Here is a 17,751-nt window from a genome sequence, read left to right as displayed (position 1 = left end):
ATGGTATCTCACTGTCGTACAGAGACACTTCTGCAGTGCCCAGTGTTATACAGGGATGGATCCATGCCCACCAATACAGTACCCCGTGATAGAACAACTCAACTGTATATATAACAACAACATTAATGTACTTACTGACTGTAATATAACTAAATGTCAGATGCAGCTTCTTAAGAACATATTCAAACTAAAGTTTTCACTGAATTACTTATGGACTGATTAGGATAAGGCAAAAGCTTGCTCAAAGAGATAAAGGCTTTAAATAACAAAGGAGGAAAGAGAAGGAAAAATATTAAGGAAGGAAAGTTCAGAGCTCAGGGCCTTGCTGAATGTATCGTCCACAAAACGGTGAAGTGATTAAACTCAGAGATGGTGAAGAGGAATATTCATACTGTGGGGGAGTGCATTGGAACAGACAGGTCTAGAGGACAAAATAGAACATGGGCAGGGTTTTAGCAGTTGATGAGCTGAGGTGATGGCAGATTTGGCCATTGTTTACAAAGATAGAAGCAGCCAGAAACACTATTGGCACATACAGTGGCATGCAAAAGTTTGGGCACCCCGGTCAAAATTTCTGTTACTGTGGATAGTTAAGTGAGTAGAAGATGAACTGATCTCCAAAAGTCATCAAGTTAAAGATGAAACATTCTTTTCAACATTTTAAGCAAGATTAGTGTACTACTTTTGTTTTATACAATTTTAGAGTGAAAAAAGGAAAGGAGCACCATGCAAAAGTTTGGGCACCCCAAGAGATTTGAGCTCTCAGATAACTTTTACCAAGGTCTCAGACCTTCATTAGCTTGTTAGGGCTATGGCTTGTTCACAGTCATCGTTAGGAAAGGCCAGGTGATGCAAATTTCAAAGCTTTATAAATACCCCGACTCCACAAACCTTGTCCCAACAATCAGCAGCCATGGGCTCCTCTAAGCAGCTGCCTAGCACTCTGAAAATTAAAATAAATGATGCCCACAAAGCAGAAGGCTATAAGAAGATAGCAAAGTGTTTTCAGGTAGCCGTTTCCTCAGTTCATAATGTAATTAAGAAATGGCAGTTAACAGGAACGGTGGAGGTCAAGTTGAGGTCTGGAAGATCAAGAAAACTTTCTGAGAGAACTGCTCGTAGGATTGCTAGAAAGGCAAATCAAAACCCCCGTTTGACTACAAAAGACTTTCAGGAAGATTTAGCAGACTCTGGAGTGGAGTTGCACTGTTCTACTGTGCAGCAACACCTGCACAAATATGACCTTCATGGAAGAGTCATCAGAAGAAAACCTTTCCTGCGTCCTCACCACAAAATTCAGTGTCAGAAGTTTGCAAAGGAACATCTAAACAAGCCTGTAGCATTTTGGAAACGTCCTGTGGACTGATGAAGTTAAAACAGAACTTTTTGGCTGCAATGAGCAAAGGTATGTTTGGAGAAAAAAGGGTGCAGAATTTTATGAAAAGAACACCTCGCCAACTGTTAAGCACGGAGGTGGATCGATCATGCTTTGGGCTTGTGTTGCAGCCAGTGGCACGGGGAACATTTCACTGGTAGAGGGAAGAATGAATTCAATTAAATACCAGCAAATTCTGGAAGCAAACATCACACCGCCTGTAAAAAAGCTGAAGACGAAAAGAGGATGGCTTCTACAACAGGATAACGATCCTAAACACACCTCTAAATCCACAATGGCACAAGAGGCACAAGCTGAAGGTTTTGCCATGGGCCTCACAGTCCCCTGACCTAAACATCATCGAAAATCTGTGGACAGACCTCAAAAGAGCAGTGCATGCAGGACAGACCTCAAAAGAGCAGTGCATGCAAGACAGCCCAAGAATCTCACAGAACTAGAGGCCTTTTGCAAGGAAGAATGGGCGAAAATTCCCCAAACAAGAATTGAAAGACTTTTAGCTGGCTACAGAAAGCGTTTACAAGCTGTGATACTTGCCAAAGGGGGTGTTACTAAGTACTGACCATACAGGGTGCCCAAACTTTTGCTTCAGGCCCTTTTCCTTTTTCGTTATTTTGAAACCGTAAAAGATGGAAATAAAAAAGTAATCTTGCTTAAAATATTACAGAAATGTGTCATCTTTAACTTCATGCTTTTTGGAAATCAGGTCATCTTTTACTCGCTTAGCTATTCACAGTAACAAAAATTTTGACCAGGGGTGCCCAAGCTTTTGCATGCCACTGTATATGCAATCCCAAGCTCAAGTAGGGATCAAATATGAAACCAAGGTTGCCAATAGTCTGGTTCAGTTTTACAACAGTGACACAGAAAAGGATGGAGTTAGGGAACCGATTTTCCAATGGGGAACGAAGACAACGGTCGTGTGAACATTTAGTTGGAAGAGATTTCTGGGCAGCTGACACCAAATACTGGAGAAGCAGCCTGACGATTTAGTAGCCACTGGGCAAAGGAGTCAAAAGAGGTAGCAATGAATTGTACCTTAGTATAATGCAGCGATAGACCAACACCCAGTCATACTGTTTCTCAATGTCTGTACACCTCTGCACTGTATTCCAGTGTAACATGTACACATATAAGCAGAATATATAAGCCCTGATTGAGTCTTTTAGAATGATTTTTGCTTCATTGAAAGCACAGAGGACACGGAGGAGGTAAAGGAGTTACTGGCTCTTTCTTTCCTGCTGTTAGCCTGTGGTCAGTCAATGCTCACCTGGCCAGGGCTCTGGTCATTCACCACGTTAATTTGCATTCCCAAGGGATGTGACAGCACGGGAGCAGAAGGTTTTTTCTGTGAATGGGAAATGAAAACACTCACGTCAATAGGTTATGCTCAAGAGTAGCTGTATGCAGCTGTGCTGAGACACCGCAGAGAAATTAAAGACTTGCATTTATAAACCACCTTTCACAGTCTCAAGTGCTTAACAGCTAATTAATTACTTTCTGAAATTTAATCAGGTGTAGGAGACATGACGACCAAATCGTACGCGGCAAGTTTCCACAAATGACCAGCTCGTATATTTAATGAATTGGTTGTGAATTACCGAATTTCAAAATAGTTCAGTCATGGAGGTGTAGAGCAGAGAAATGGGCCCTTCAGCCCACCACATCCATTCCAACCATTGTGCCTACTGAAACTAATGCCATTTGCCCCTCAAAGTCACTCTATTCAACTGTCTGTCTAAATGCCTCTTAAACATAGTGAGTGTATCTAATTCCTCCACCACCTCTGGCAGGCATTCCAGACATCAACCACTGTGTAAAAAAAAAAGTTCCCCTCAGATCCCTCTTAAATCTCCTCCCTCTCACCTCAAACCAAAGCCCTCTCATTTTTGACGCCCCAATCATGGGAAAAAGATTCCGACTATCTATGCCTCTCATAATTTTACACACCTCTATCAGGTCACTCCTCAGCCTCCTTCACTCCAGAGGAAACAAACCCAACCTACCCAACCTCTCCTTATAACTAAAATCCTCCAAGCCATGCAACATCCTGGTGAATCTCCTCTGCACCCTCCCCAAGTGCAGAACCACCGTCAGCTCCAACATAATTTCCCAGCACCCTTTCTTCCCTTCTGAACACTTGGAATCACCCTGCAACTCTGAAGCTTCCAGAGCAGTGCACCTACATCCTCCTCCTCCTGTAAAGAACAACTTTTCAGAGCATCCTTTTGTTTGTAGTTCAAGTTCTAATGCTCCCTACCCTTGTTCTGAATTTCCTTAGGAAAGGGAGGACTGTTTCATATCCATCCCGTCAAATCTGTTCAATTTTGTCTCAACTTAATCACCACCAGGAAGGTTGGCCCAAATCTCCACTGGATGTTTAATCATTGCCCGCAAACTATTTCCTCTCTCCACCCTAAATGATGGTACTTCCCAGTTCAGTAAACTTGTAATGGCCTCCTCTACAAGTAGGGTGAAACACTGAGAAACCACGTCCTTGGCCCTCCCTTCTCTGTGACTCTATAACCACCGTTCCCCATCAGCTAGTATGGCATACCTTTCACAAACCAAATCAACATTCTCAACTAAACCTATCATTTTCCAAACATACTCTGACTGTCACGACAAACTCTAATGGAGACTATTAGCTGAGTTGTTACTCCTGATATCACTTCCAAGCTAGAAGGCCGTGGAAGATTCGCCAGTTTCTCCTTTCATATCCAGACATATGCTTTCCTTTAACGGCGATACAGAGAAATGTCTTTTATGCATTTTTCAGGATGTTGGTGTTGCTAACAAGGCCTGTGTATATTGCCCATTCCTAATGGTCCTTGAATCACTAGTCCTTCTGGTGAAGGAACTCGGTGCTATTGGGCAAGGAATTCAAGGACTCAGACCCAACAATGAAAACTTTCTAACTCAGAATACTGTGACTTGGAGGTGGTAGTGTTTGCGGTGCACCTGCTGCCCCTTGATTTTCTTGACGGTAGGGATCATGGTTTTGGGAGATGCTATCAGGATAATCTGGGAAGTAACTGTAATGTACAATTACAAGGTGTAGTCATGGAGAAGGATGGTGGATGGGGCTTCAGGCAGGCGGGCTGCTTTGTCCCTGATGGATGCAAGCTTCGTGAATGCTGGAGAAGCTGCATTTATCTTAGCAAATGGAGGTCCCTTGATCATGCTCCTCGCTTGTGTTTTTGTGACTGGTTCAATTACATTTCTGATCAATGGTGTCCCCTCAGGGTGCTGATGGTGAATTTGGTCTTGGTAACACTACTGAATACCAAGGGTCTCTCTTGTTGGAGCCAAGCATTTCTTGGCACTTCTATTGTTATGTGTGTCTTATCAGTCCATGCCCGAATGTTGTCTGGGACTTCTTGCACACAAGCAGTGGCTGCTTCATTTCCAGAGGAGATGCAAACAGAATTGGACTCATCAGTGAAACATTTCACTTCTATTCTTATGAGGGAAGCAGCTGAAGATGGTGGGACCTTAAGACCCTTCTCTGAGGAACTCTTTCAGTGCTGTAGTGGGACTGGGATGATCGGCCTCCAACAACCACAACTATTGCTCTTTGTGTGTGTGGAATATTTTCTCTTGATGCCACTGTTTTCTGTTTTACCAGGGCTCTCTGACGTCGTAGTCAGTCAAACAATGGCAAGTACAGTCAATTTTATCACATCCCTGGAATTCTGCTCCACCGTATGGACCAAGGCTGTGATGAGGCCTGGAGTTGATTGGTCCAGGCAAAACACACACTAGACATTGGTAAGCATGTTATTGGTGAATAGGTACCACCTGGTAGACACCTAAAGATACTTTTCTGGTGATTGAAAGACTGGATTTCTCCTGCTTCTTGTAAACATACTGGAAAATTTTCTGCATTGTCAGGTAGATGCCAGTGTTATAACTGTATTAGAAGAGGTATTGATATATTATTGTCACTTGTACCGAGGTACAGTGAAAAACTTGTCTTACATACCGTTCATATGGATCAATTCATTACACAGTGCATTGAGGTAGTACAGAGTGCATTGAGGTAGCTCTGGAGCACAAGCTTCCATTACTACAGCTGAGATATGGCCTGGTCTCATAGTCTTTGTTGCATTCTGTTCTCTAAACCATTTCTTCACATCAGGAGTGAACTGAATTGGCTGAAGACTGGCTTCTGTGATAATGGGAAGGTCAGGAGGACTTTTCACTCCACATTTTTGGTTGAATACTGTTACTAATGCCTCAGCCTTGTCTCCAATACTCACAAGCTGGGTCCCGCCTTCATTAAGGATTGAGGTATGCTTGGAGATGACTCCTTCTGTTACCTGTTTATTTGTCCACCACCCTGACTAGATGTGGCAGGATTACAGAACTCTTGCTTGTGGGACCATATAGCTCTATTTAGTTTGTTAGCACACAGGTAGTCCTGCGTTGCAACTTCACCAGGTCAGTATCTCATTTCTAGTGTTCCTGGTGTTGTTCCTAGCATGCCTTTCAGACAGGGTCATTGCCCTTACAATCAAGGGAGAGAGACGGGATGCCAGGCCATGTATTTACAGATTGTGTGGTGCTGCTAATGGTCCACACAACATCATAGATGCTCAGTTTTGAGCAGCCAGATCTGTTGAGCCTATCCCAGTCAGCAAAACTGCAGTGTCAAACAACACAATGCAGTGTTCTCAGAAGGGACTTATCTCCATAAGGATTGTGTGGTGGTCAGTTCTATCAATGTTTTCATGGACAGATGTTCCTGACACAGGCAGATTGGCGAGAGGAGAAGGTCAAATAGCTTTGTCCCTCCAGTTGACCCACTTACTACCTGCTGCCAACCTGGTCCGGGAACCACATCCTTCAGGATTTGGCTAGCTCGGTGAGTGATGTTACCCAAGTCCCCCATTCCAAGTGTTGTCCAACATGGAGGAGCACCGATTCATCATCTGAGGGAGGACAACAGGTGGGGATCAAAAGGAGATTTCCTTGCCCACATTTGTTCAGCTTGTTGTCCAACCACCTGCCACCATTAAGCAGTTGGGCTGTACTCCACTTGACATTTGTCAATTTAACTCATAAAAAATTTTGGAGATGACTGCTTGGCACAACGAATTCCAGTGAAAACAAAGAGGAAAAGCACAGCATGCAGTGTTGGCACTTAACTGTGCCACTTACGAATGCTGCTCATTTTCTGCCTTGACACGGACACTACCTTAATACCAGTGACTTCACTGCTAATGCCAGTTGCACAGTGACTGGAACTTCAGTAACAGCATGCCACAGGCACCAGTACCCCTGTAAATAAATACTGATTTAGTTAGCATTTGCAGTAAACATTTCTGTGCCAAATATACCGAGGCTGTAGATTAAAAGTTTCCACCTGTGGTACTTGGATTGTTTTGGTTATCCTGCCTCCCGTGTTGACGGTTCCACTCACTGGAGCGGTGGCCGCAGCTGGAGTCCTTCTCCTGGCACTCAGCCGCTCCCGAGCATCCAAAACCTTTTTCACTGCCAGCCCCTTTTCACTCCCATCCTGGCTTTTCCTCGAATTGATCATTTCACGTGCGTCGAGAACCTTTGAGGATCCCCCGGTTATTTTTGAGCGCATATCCTTCTGTCCCAAGCGATCGCGAGCGTCTCTCATGGTTAACCGCTGCCGAGCGTCTGTGATGCCAATCTTCTGCCGTGCATCAAAAGTCCTTTGAAAGCTGCTGGCTGGCCAGCTTGTGCTTACATTTACAAACTGATCTCCAATCCGTGACTTAACGCCACCAGCAACCGGCCTGGCACTTGGTACCGGTCTGCAAAAATACAAGAAGCACAAATGAACCATTCAGCGTCAAACACAAACTGAACAAACACTTAGAGTACTGTGTTCCGTTCTGGTCGCCTGATTATAGGAAGGATGCGGAAGCTTTAGAGAGAGTGCGGAGGATATTTATCAGGATGCTGCCTGGATTAGAGAACATGTCTTATGAGTGAGCTGGGGCTTTTCTCTTTGGAGCTACAGAGGATGAGAGGCAACTTGATTGAGGTGTATAAGATTATGAAGGGCATAGATAGAGTGGACAGCCAGCACCTTTTCCCCAGGGCAGCAATGGCCAATACCAGAGGACATCAGTTTAAAGGCAGAGGAGGAAGGTTTAGGGGAGATGTCAGAGGTAGGTTTTGTTTAAGTTAAAAAACAAGAGTGGTGGGTCCCTGGAGTGCATTGCCGGGATTGTAGTAGTGGTTGATACAATAGGGACACTTAAAAGACTCTTAGGTAGGCAGATGGAGGGTTATGGGCTGTGTAGGATGGAAGGGCTAGATTGATCAGGGAATAGGCGTTTATATAGGTCGGCACAACATTGTGGGCCAAAGGGCCCGTACTGTGCTGTGCTGTTCTATGTTCTAAAGCTAAAAGCAAAATACTGCAGAGGCTGGAAATCTGAAATAAAACAGAAAATGCAAGAAACACATAGGTCAGGCAGCATGTGTGGAGACACAAACTGATATTTTCCCAGTTCAGGCTTTTCGTCAGAACTGGGAAAATATCACCGGGCTGCAACATTAATTTTAGACAACCCAGCTTGACCATGCCAGTACATCACTGCTCTGGACACTGAGGGGGATGAGTGATACACTCTCTGTTGCAGCCACTGTGAGTTCACCGAGCTCAACGTTCCACTTAACCTTCATTTTAAAACCCCAGAAATGTGATGCATACCCTTGGTATCTGATAGAGGTGGCATTGGGTGGGGGTGGGGAGGAATAGTGCCACATACAGCCCAGTAGGGAGGGGGAAGTGTGTGCTGTGTGCAGTCCAATGAGGCAAGAGAGGTATGGGTTAGGTAGTGGACCATATCTGGGCTTGGGCTCAGTGTTAATTTATGCATTCATGGGATGTGGATGCTGCTGGCTATTGCTCATCCCTGACTGCCATTTTGTGGAACTGTTAACCACATTGCTGGGTTGGATTCACACATTGTGTACAAATAAGGTAACATATCTTTATCAGTCACACGTACATCGAAACACACAGTGAAATACATCTTTTCTGTACAGTGTTCTGGGGGCAGCCCGCAAGTGTCGCCATGCTTCCGGCACCAACATAGCATGCCCACAACTCCTAACCCGTACGCCTTTGGAATGTGGGAGGAAACCGGAGCACCCAGAAGAAACCCACGCAGACACGGGGAGAACGTACAAACTCCTTACAGACAGCGGCCGGAATTGAACCCGGGTCGCTGGCGCTGTAATAGCGTTACGCTAACCGCTACACTACTGTGTAAACCTTCCCTGATTTCCTTCCCTGAAGAATATTAGTGGAACAGATGCTTTTTTTTAAAACAACATAGTCACTATTACGCTTACTAACCTTTCATTCCAAACATAACTAATTACTTGAATTTACATACCGCACCTGCTGTTGTGGGATCTGATCTCAGGCCTCTGCCGCAGTAGTCTGGGCATCTGGATAACAGTCAGTAACTGAACGAGTACACTACCACATCTCGTACAGGCCTCAGGACATGTGGGAAGTGGGCTGTTCAAGGTAATAGGTAGCATCCAGGATAACTCCCAGGTACAGTGGCATGCATAGATCAATGCACACGAAGGTTATGTGGAAGGATATTTGTAAGATTGAAAGAGTGCAGAGGAGATTTACAAGAATGTTGCCAAGTCTTCAGGAGTTGAGTTACAAGGAAAGATTGAACAGGTTAGGACTTTATTCCTTGGAGCGCAGAAGAATGAGGGGAGATTTGATAGAGGTTTACAAAATTATGAGGGGTATAGACAGAGTTAATGCGAGTAGGCTCTTTCCACCTAGATTAGCAGAGATAAGTACAAGAGGACATGGCTTTAGGGTGAAAGGGGAAAAGTTTAGGGGGAACTTCTTCACTCAAAGAGTGGTGGGAGTATGGAACGGGCTGCCATCTGATGTAGTAAATGCCGGCTCACTCTTGAGTTTTAAGAATAAATTGGATAGATACATGGACGGGAGAGGTCTGGAGGGTTATGGACTGGGTGCAGGTAAATGCGACTAGCGGAATACCGTTTTGGCACAGACTAGAAGGGCCGAATGGCCTGTTTTTCTGTGCTGTAGTGTTCTATGGTTCTATGGATGGTGAGGAAAGTGTGGTTTACAGTGTCCAGGGTTTGGAAGCTGTATGGTATACACAGGTAAGGGAGGGAGAATGGGGTATCCTGTGCACAGTGGGGGTGAATGTCTCAAAATCCAGGGGAGGGAGTGCGAGATACACTGTCCAACGAAGTGTGAATATAAAGGGTCGAGGGAGGGTTGGTGCATATTACAAGGACAGGGCCCCACGTGGGATGTGGGATCAGCATACAGGGTCCAGGATGGGCCAAATGAGCAGGGGCTAGGGTACAGTGACTGCAGTACAGAGGGTACTGAATGTCCTGGGTGACAGCAGTGCACATAGTCCAGTGTGGAGGGACAGCCACATGGATTTGGAGGTGCAGAATTCAGTATTCAAGTACATACAGTATAATGATCAAATTCTTCTGTAAGACCAACAAGGGATGGATCAGTACCAGACTTAGTTCTAGGGAATGAAGCTGGGCAAGTGGATAGGGTGACAGGGGCACAGCCTTTCAGGCACAATAATAATTCAGTTAAGTTTAGCATAGATTTGAAAAAGGACAAAGATAGACCAGGATTTAAAGTTATAAACTTGGACAAAGTCAATTTTACCATGCTCAGATATGATTTAGAAGTGGACTCTGAAAAGCTACTTGAAGGCAGTGCAGGGTTAGAGCAGGAAGAAGCATTGAAGGAAGAGAAGGTAACGTTTCTGAAAATGCTACTAATAGAAAAAAGGGGAACCTTCCAAATGTAGACTTCCATCGATGTGAAAGAAGATACAGGGCAGGATAAAGCCCAGAGGGTGCAGGTGAAAGCAAATTTGATTCACTACACGAAATTAAGAGATAGCTGACAGTACTAGATACAGCAAAGGCTATAGTACAAAATATCCTATTTATGAATGTCTGCACTAGAGAACTTGCTGTGCCTTTTGCCAATCTGTTCTAGTATAGTTACAATGGTGGCATCTGCTCAACGTGGAAATTGTCCAGGTACATCCCATTCACAAAAAGCAGAACTGATAGCTGCAAAATCAGTTTATTCTCAATCATCAGCAAAGTGATGGAAGTCATTGTCAACAGTGCTAGCAAGTGGCACTTACTCACCAAGAACCTATTCACTGATGCCCATTCCAGGTTTCGCCAGGACTATTTGGCTCCATCTCCAACGAGTATCTAACTACTTACCCTTGACATTCAATGGCATCGCCATCACTTAAGTCCCCAGCATGGATCCGTTGGGGGTGAGGCGGGCAGGGGGAGGGGTCCACTTTTGACTAGAAACTCAACTGGAACAGCCCCGTAGATGTCATGGCTATGAGCATGACAGAAGTTGGGTATCCTATGGTGAGTGACTCACTTCCTGACAGCCCAAGGCCTTTCTATCAGGAGTGTGATGGAAGACTCTCCAATTGCCTGGATGAGTGCAGCACTGACAGTTTGCCAGCAGCTTGACACCAACCAGGATAAAGCAGCTCGTTTGACGGACATTCCAGCCACTACCCTGAGCATTCATTCTCTCCACCACTGGCACTCAGATGCTGCAGTGCATACCACCTACAAAATGCACTGTAGTTGTTTGCCCAGGCTACTCTAACAGCAGCACCCAAACCTCTACTATCAAAACGGACAAGGGCAGCAAGTGCACGGTTCCCCTCCAAATCAACACCATCCTGACTTTGAAATATATTGCTTGTCACTCATCGCTCGGTCTAAATCTTAAAACTCCCACCTGGAAGCACTGTGGATACCCCTTCACCAGAGGTTCAAGAAGGTGACTCCCTGCTACTTTCTCAAGGGCAACTGGAGGCAGGCAACAAATGCTGGTCTAGCCAGCGACATCCAAGTCCCAAAAATGAGTTATATTTTAATAAATAGAAGACAAAGAGGGTACATGAGAAAATAATACCAGATAAAAATCAAGGAAATCCCTAACGTATTTTATAAATATGTCAAGGGAAAGAGGATAACAAAGTTATAACTCCTATTAGAGTTACTAGCCTCAACATTGAGGTAGAAGCGGGAGACCTATATAGTAAAGAAAACTGTGTCTGTCTTCTCAGAGAACGTGGCAACGTAGGCACTGATGTTAAATGAGGTGAATATTAAGTGTGAGAAATGAGAGAACATATTAAAGGTTTTCGAATCTTTGTCACAAGTCAACTGGCTTGGATAAAATGTATCCCAGGCTCTTAAAGAAACAAGGGAGGAAATAGAACAGCTTTCAGTCCACCAGTTTTCAATCCTCTGGATAGAGGTGTGGTGCAGCAAGACTGGAAGAGAACTAACTAACTACCAGTCTTCACAGTGAAGCAAGGGATGGAGCACATAACAACAGGCCAGACAAACTAGGCTCCGTCTACACTTCCCGCTGCCTTGGGAAAGCAGCCAACATAATCAAGGACCCCCCCCCCATCCCCGTCATTCTCTTTTCTCCCTTGTTCATCAGGCAGAAGATGCACAAGCCTGGGAGCACATACCACAGGCTCAAGGACAGCTTCCACCCCACTGTTATCAAACTCTTGAACAGACCTCTCATACACTAAAAGACGAACTCTTGAGCTCCCAATCTATCTCATCATAGCCCTTGCACTTTCTTTGTCTACTGGCACTGCACTCTCTCTGTAACTGTAACGCTATATTTTGAATTCTGGTTTTCTTTTTAGTGCCTCAATGGCATGATCTGTCTGAATAGCATGCAAACAAAAGCTTTTCACTGCATCTTGGTACATGTGACATTAGTAAAACCAGAGCAACCTAGCCAAAAAAGCCAAAACCTACATATGCTGTAATCTGAAATAAAAACAGAAAGTGTTGAAAACACTCAGCAGGTCAGGCAGATCTGTGGAAAGAGAAACAGAGTCATCCTTCATCAGAACTGGGAAAGAGAGAAAACAAGTTATCTTATAAGCACTACTCAAGATGTCTTGGAAGGCTCTTCCAATTACACCATATGGGTAGAATTTAGAAATAAGGGGCAGTCACTTTGCTGGAGTTATATTCCAAGTCCCCCAATAGTCAGCACGAAATAGAGGCGCAAGTATGCAGACAAATCATGGAGAGGCGCAAGAACAATGGTATTACTGTAGTGGGGGATTTTAACTTCCCTAATATTAACTGGGAGTCCCTTAGTGCAAAGGGCTTAAAGAAGGAGGAATATGTAAGGTACATCCAGGAGAGTTTTTGAACCTCTATGTAGATAGTCCGAAGAGAGAAGGGACTCTATTGGACTTAATTTGGGAAATCAAGTCTGTCGAGTGATGGGAGTGTCAGTGGGCGAGCATTTTGGAAACAGTGATTATAATAAGTTTCAAGGTTGTTATGGAGGAGAAAACCCTGGATGACAAGGGATGCCGAAGAACTGATGAAAGAAAAAAAAAAGGAAGCCCATGGACAGGAATAGGGAGCTGAAAACAGCAGAGGCCTGGGAGGAATATAGAGAGCGTAGAAGAAAACCTAAGAAAATTAGGAGGGCAAAAGGGACCATGAAATATCATTGGCAGATGATTAAGGTGAATCCCAAAGCATTCTGTAAATATTTTAAAGGAAACTTTCGTTGACTGTAGCATAGAATATAAGAGCAGAAACATCATGTTACAGATTTATAAAACATTGATTAAGTCACATCTGGAGTACTATGTGCAATTCTGGTCACTGCACTGTAGGAAAGATGTAATTTTTCTGGAGAGTGCAGAGGAGATTCGCCAGGATGTTGCCTGGACTGAAACACCCTGATTACAAGGAGACACTTTTTTTCCCTGCAGTAGGAGAGGCTGAGGTGTGACCTGACAGATCTTGAAAATTATGAGGGGGACAAATAGCGTAGATAGTAAAAAATCTTTTTCCCATGGTGGGGGTGTCTAAGACAAGACAGTGTTGGTTTAAGATGAGAGATAGGAGGTTTAGAGGGAAGCTGAAGGGTTTTTCTGCCACACGTGGGTGGATGGAGTCTGGAACGCACTGCCTGAAGAGGTGGTGGTGGCAGATACTCTCACAACATTTTAAGCAGCATCCAGATAAGTACTTGGATAGGAGAAAGGAAATATCTGATAGGATTATGGTAATGGAGTATGGGATGAGGTGTTGCATCTCCTGTGGTTAGTGACAAAGTGCTGTGGGAAGGGGAATGATTAACCAAACTAACATCAGTGGTGGACAAATTATAAAAAATATAATAGGGATAATAGCGTTTAGGGAGGCATAAATTTAATCATTAGTCAGCGTGGATTGGTTAAGGAATAATTCAATAGAATTAACTGATATAATTTTTTTTAAGGAGGTAACAAGGAAAATCAACAAAGGCAGCACATTTGATTTAGTTCTAGATGGATGAGACAAACACTCCCACATGCCAAACGAATTCCAAGCACAAGGTGGCAGTTGGATTAAAAAAGTGTACTGAGAGGAAGGCAAAACCTGCCTAAGATACTAGACAACGAAGGATCTAGCAAGAATGAGGAATGGAAGATTAATATAAGTGGAAAAACAACACTGTTTGGTGCATAAATCTGGTGAGATTGAAAGCCCATAATTTCCAAAGAAATTTCCATGAAATGTAGATGATCCATTCCTTGGAAGTTATCGGAAACAGAATAGTGGTGAAGTAGCACAGCTAGCAGAGCTGCTGCCTCATAGCCCCAGAGATCAGGGCTCAATCCTGAAACGGCAGCAATCCGGTTTCCTCCCACTTCCCAAAGATGTGCAGGTTGATAGGTTAATTGGCTGCTGTAAATTGCCCCGAGTAGGTGAGTGGCAGAATCCGGGAGAAGTTGATGGGAAGGTAGGGAGATTAGAATGGGATTAGCGTTAATGGCTGCTTGAACGTCAGCATGAAGCCAGTGAGCAGAAAGGCCCGTTTCCATACTGAATGGCTCCATGACTCTCTGTGAAAGGCTGTTTTCCAGACTGGAGGGAAAGGGACAGTGGAATTCCCCAGCATCAGTACCAGGAGATAGATAGGCTGATGGATTGGGTGACAAGAAGCTGATGAAATTTAATGCTGAGCAAAGTGAAGGGTTACGTTTTGGTAGGAAAATAAGAGTAAACTACTGAGCACCATTCAGATGCAGGGCCTTCAACCTGAAATGTTAACTCTGTTCGTCTTTCCACAGATGCTGCCTGAACGGCTGGCTGCTTCCAGCAATTTCTGTTTTTATTTCAGATGTCCATTATCTGCAGTTTTTTTGATTTTTGGTTCAAGGAACAGAGAGATCCAGGATATAGATACATCCCTTGAAAGTAGTAAGTCAAGTTGTGGAGGTGATTTTTGGATCTGGGACTTCGTAAATATGGGGATAGAGTACAGGAACAAAGATGTCTTGATAAAACACTGGTGTGGCCATAATTTGGGTCTTATTTACAACTGGAGTTCTGTGTGCCAAGCTTAAGGAAAGATGTAAAAGCTTTATGGAGAGTGCAGAAGGGATTTACTAAAATGATTCCAGGGCCAAGGGACTTTAGTTATGTGAATAGATTGAAGATGCTGGAGTTGATTTCCATTACCAGAGGACAAAGAACACAGGGCCACAGAATGTATTATGGCAAAACAACCAAAACTGATCAGGGTCTGGAAACAACTGCCAGGGATGGTAGTGGGGGGAGATCCAATTGCAGTGGCTAAACTACAACTCTACCAGCGGTAGGCTGGATGTAATCGATACGCCATTAAGAGGCAAGGAACGAGATCAAACTCAGGCAGGCTGCAGGGTTGGGGAGGGGGGGGAGGGGAGGGAGGTCAGGTGGGGGGGAGGGGGGAGGGACGGGGGGAGGGGGAAGAGGGGGAGGGGGAAGAGGGGGAGGGGGAAGAGGGGGGAGGGAGGGGGGAGAGGGAGGGGGGGAGGGGGAGGGAGGGGGGGAGGGGGAGGGAGGGGGGGAGGGGGAGGGAGGGGGGAGGGGGAGGGAGGGGGGAGGGGGAGGGAGGGGGGAGAGGGAGGGGGGGAGGGGGGGGGAGGGGGGAGAGGGAGGGGGGGAGGGGGGGGGAGGGGGGAGAGGGAGGGGGGGAGGGGGGGGAGGGGGGGGAGGGAGGGGGGGGGAGGGGGAGGGAGGGGGGGGAGGGGGGGGGGAGGGGGGAGGGGGAGGGGGGGGAGGGGGGGGGGGAGGGGGGGGGGAGGGGGGAGGGGGAGGGGGGGGGAGGGGGGGAGAGGGAGGGGGGGGGAGGGGGGAGAGGGAGGGGGGGGGAGGGGGGAGAGGGAGGGGGGGGGGAGGGGGGAGAGGGAGGGGGGGGGGAGGGGGGAGAGGGAGGGGGGGAGGGGGGGGAGGGAGGGGGGGAGGGGGGAGGGAGGGGGGGGGGAGGGAGGGGGGGAGGGGGGGGGAGGGAGGGGGGGAGGGGGGAGGGGGGAGGGGGGAGGGGGGAGGGGGGGAGGGGGGAGGGGGGGAGGGGGGGGGAGGGAGGGGGGGGGGAGGGAGGGGGGAGGGAGGGGGGAGGGGGGGGAGGGAGGGGGGGAGGGGGGAGGAGGGAGGGGGGGAGGGGAGAGGAGGGGGAGGGGGAGGGGAGAGGAGGGGGAGGGGGAGGGGAGAGGGGAGAGGGGGAGGGGAGAGGGGAGAGGGGGGTAGAGGGGGGGAGGGGGGGTAGAGGGGGGGAGGGGAGGTGGGAGGAGACGGAAGTCAGGTAGGAGCAGTGGGGGAGGGGGCATTGAGGGGGACTGGGGGAGGGTGCAGTGGGGGAGGGTTTGGGGAGGGGCAGTGGGGGGTAACTGGGGGGGTTTGGGGGAGGGGCAGTGGGGGGTAACAGTGGGGGAGGGGAAGGGGGCAGTGGGGGGGTAACAGTGGGGGAGGGGGCAGTGGGGGGTAACGGGGAGGGGGTAACAGTGGGGGAGGGGGCAGTGGGGGGTGGGGGCGGTAACAGCGAGGGGACCTGGGCCCGCGCCCCTCGCGACAACCGTTCTTGCTTATCGACCTGACTGACAACACAAGAGCCAATGGCAACTCCGCGTCCACGCCAGCCAGCCAATCAGCGGGCGCGCGGGGCGGGTGCAAGTTTGGGTGCGCGGCGCGAGGTGAACTTCCGTTTCCAACGAGTTTGAAAAGGGCCCCGGAGCGGGGGGCGGGGGTGAGCCCGGCGCCCCGAGTCCCCGCGCCCCCGGCCCGGTACCGCCGCCCACCCGCCCGCTCTCCTCACCTGCCTTTAACGCGCAGCCCGCGTCTCCGGATGATGTCGTCCAGCGAGTAGTCCGCCATGGCCGTGCCGAGCGAGCTGGGCGGGCGGGCGGGCGGGCGGGCGGGGGGATGGGCACGGCGGCCCGCGCGGCTCAGCGACGTGCGGGGAGAAAAAGCGCAACCGGATCAGAATCTCGAAACCACTGCCCTGGGAGCGGCGTGGGATTCAGGACCGCACTTATCAGTGAGCGGCTGGGACTCTCTGCAACGCAAACGGGCAATCCAGCCCCTCGATCTTGTCCACCATCAGTGAGATCAGACCAGACGGAGACGCCCCCAACTCTGGACCCCCCTCATACACTTTCCAGATCTCATCCTGTGGGGTGGAGGGAGGGAATAGAGGATCCAGGGGACACGCACCGAGACGGGCATCAAGTGTTGCTGGAAGGTCATCAACTGGGTGAAAGATGCCCTGTGGCCTGCCCGAAACTTGGACTTCCAGTACGGCGAGATATCCATCAGGGAACGCTGCCGACTGACACAGTCCGGGCTGCAGGTGTACGTGCGGAGGGATGCACTGGAGATGGGTGCAGCCACTGCAAAGGCTCTGTGGGGAAGGACCACAGTCTGGGGTCCTACTACCACTGGACACCGAGGGGCAGCGCCCTGGGTAACAGCCTCTCAGACACTTCAGACGTCTCTTCTTTAAATGGAAACGGGAGTAATGTATTACACATTATAAGAGAATATATTGAATTAACTGTCTAATGAAAGATGTGTACCAATGGTACACATGGTATTTACAGTGTATTTTATTAATAAAGTATATTTTTGGAAAAAATGCAATTGATTTGTGTTTAACATTTTATTCATTACAGCCAGTTTGTCTTCTTTTATTCACACCAGCTTCATTCAACTAGTGCAAATGACTTGCCCTACAAAGTTATTCTGAACTAATCAGTTTAGCACCACACTGCAAACATGGATGGGGTCTAGTTCTTTGAAATGGTCAACCTATAAAAGGGTGGGGAGAAGGTTGGGTACAGTGACCTATGAAAGGTGGGGAGTTTGTTGGTGATGTCACGATTTGTACGCATAATGTGGGTGTTGTTGGCAAGGCCCTGTGGATGGGAACATCACCAGAAGTTCCAAACTATCCTGAGCAAATCCATTTGGTTAGCAGT

General features: G+C 47.4%; 1 protein-coding gene across 1 annotated transcript in view; it reads right to left on the bottom strand.

Annotated features, from left to right (window-relative positions):
- The window catches only part of poldip3 (polymerase (DNA-directed), delta interacting protein 3), a 36,097-nt gene extending 19,314 nt beyond the window's left edge, over window positions 1-16,783 (bottom strand). The window contains exons 1-3 of the mRNA XM_052043038.1: window positions 16,590-16,783; window positions 6,762-7,182; window positions 2,664-2,741 (exon numbers count right to left, since the gene is read on the bottom strand). Of these exons, the coding sequence (XP_051898998.1) occupies window positions 2,664-2,741; window positions 6,762-7,182; window positions 16,590-16,648 (558 nt within the window). The 5' untranslated portion in view covers window positions 16,649-16,783. The remainder of the gene's footprint in view (window positions 1-2,663; window positions 2,742-6,761; window positions 7,183-16,589) is intronic.
- Between the last annotated feature and the right edge of the window lie 968 nt (window positions 16,784-17,751).

Source organism: Pristis pectinata, chromosome 33 (assembly GCF_009764475.1).
Source record: "Pristis pectinata isolate sPriPec2 chromosome 33, sPriPec2.1.pri, whole genome shotgun sequence".
In the NCBI taxonomy this organism is placed as follows: domain Eukaryota; kingdom Metazoa; phylum Chordata; class Chondrichthyes; order Rhinopristiformes; family Pristidae; genus Pristis; species Pristis pectinata.
Note: the sequence above shows the minus strand (reverse complement) of the source record. Positions and strands in the feature narration are given on the sequence as shown.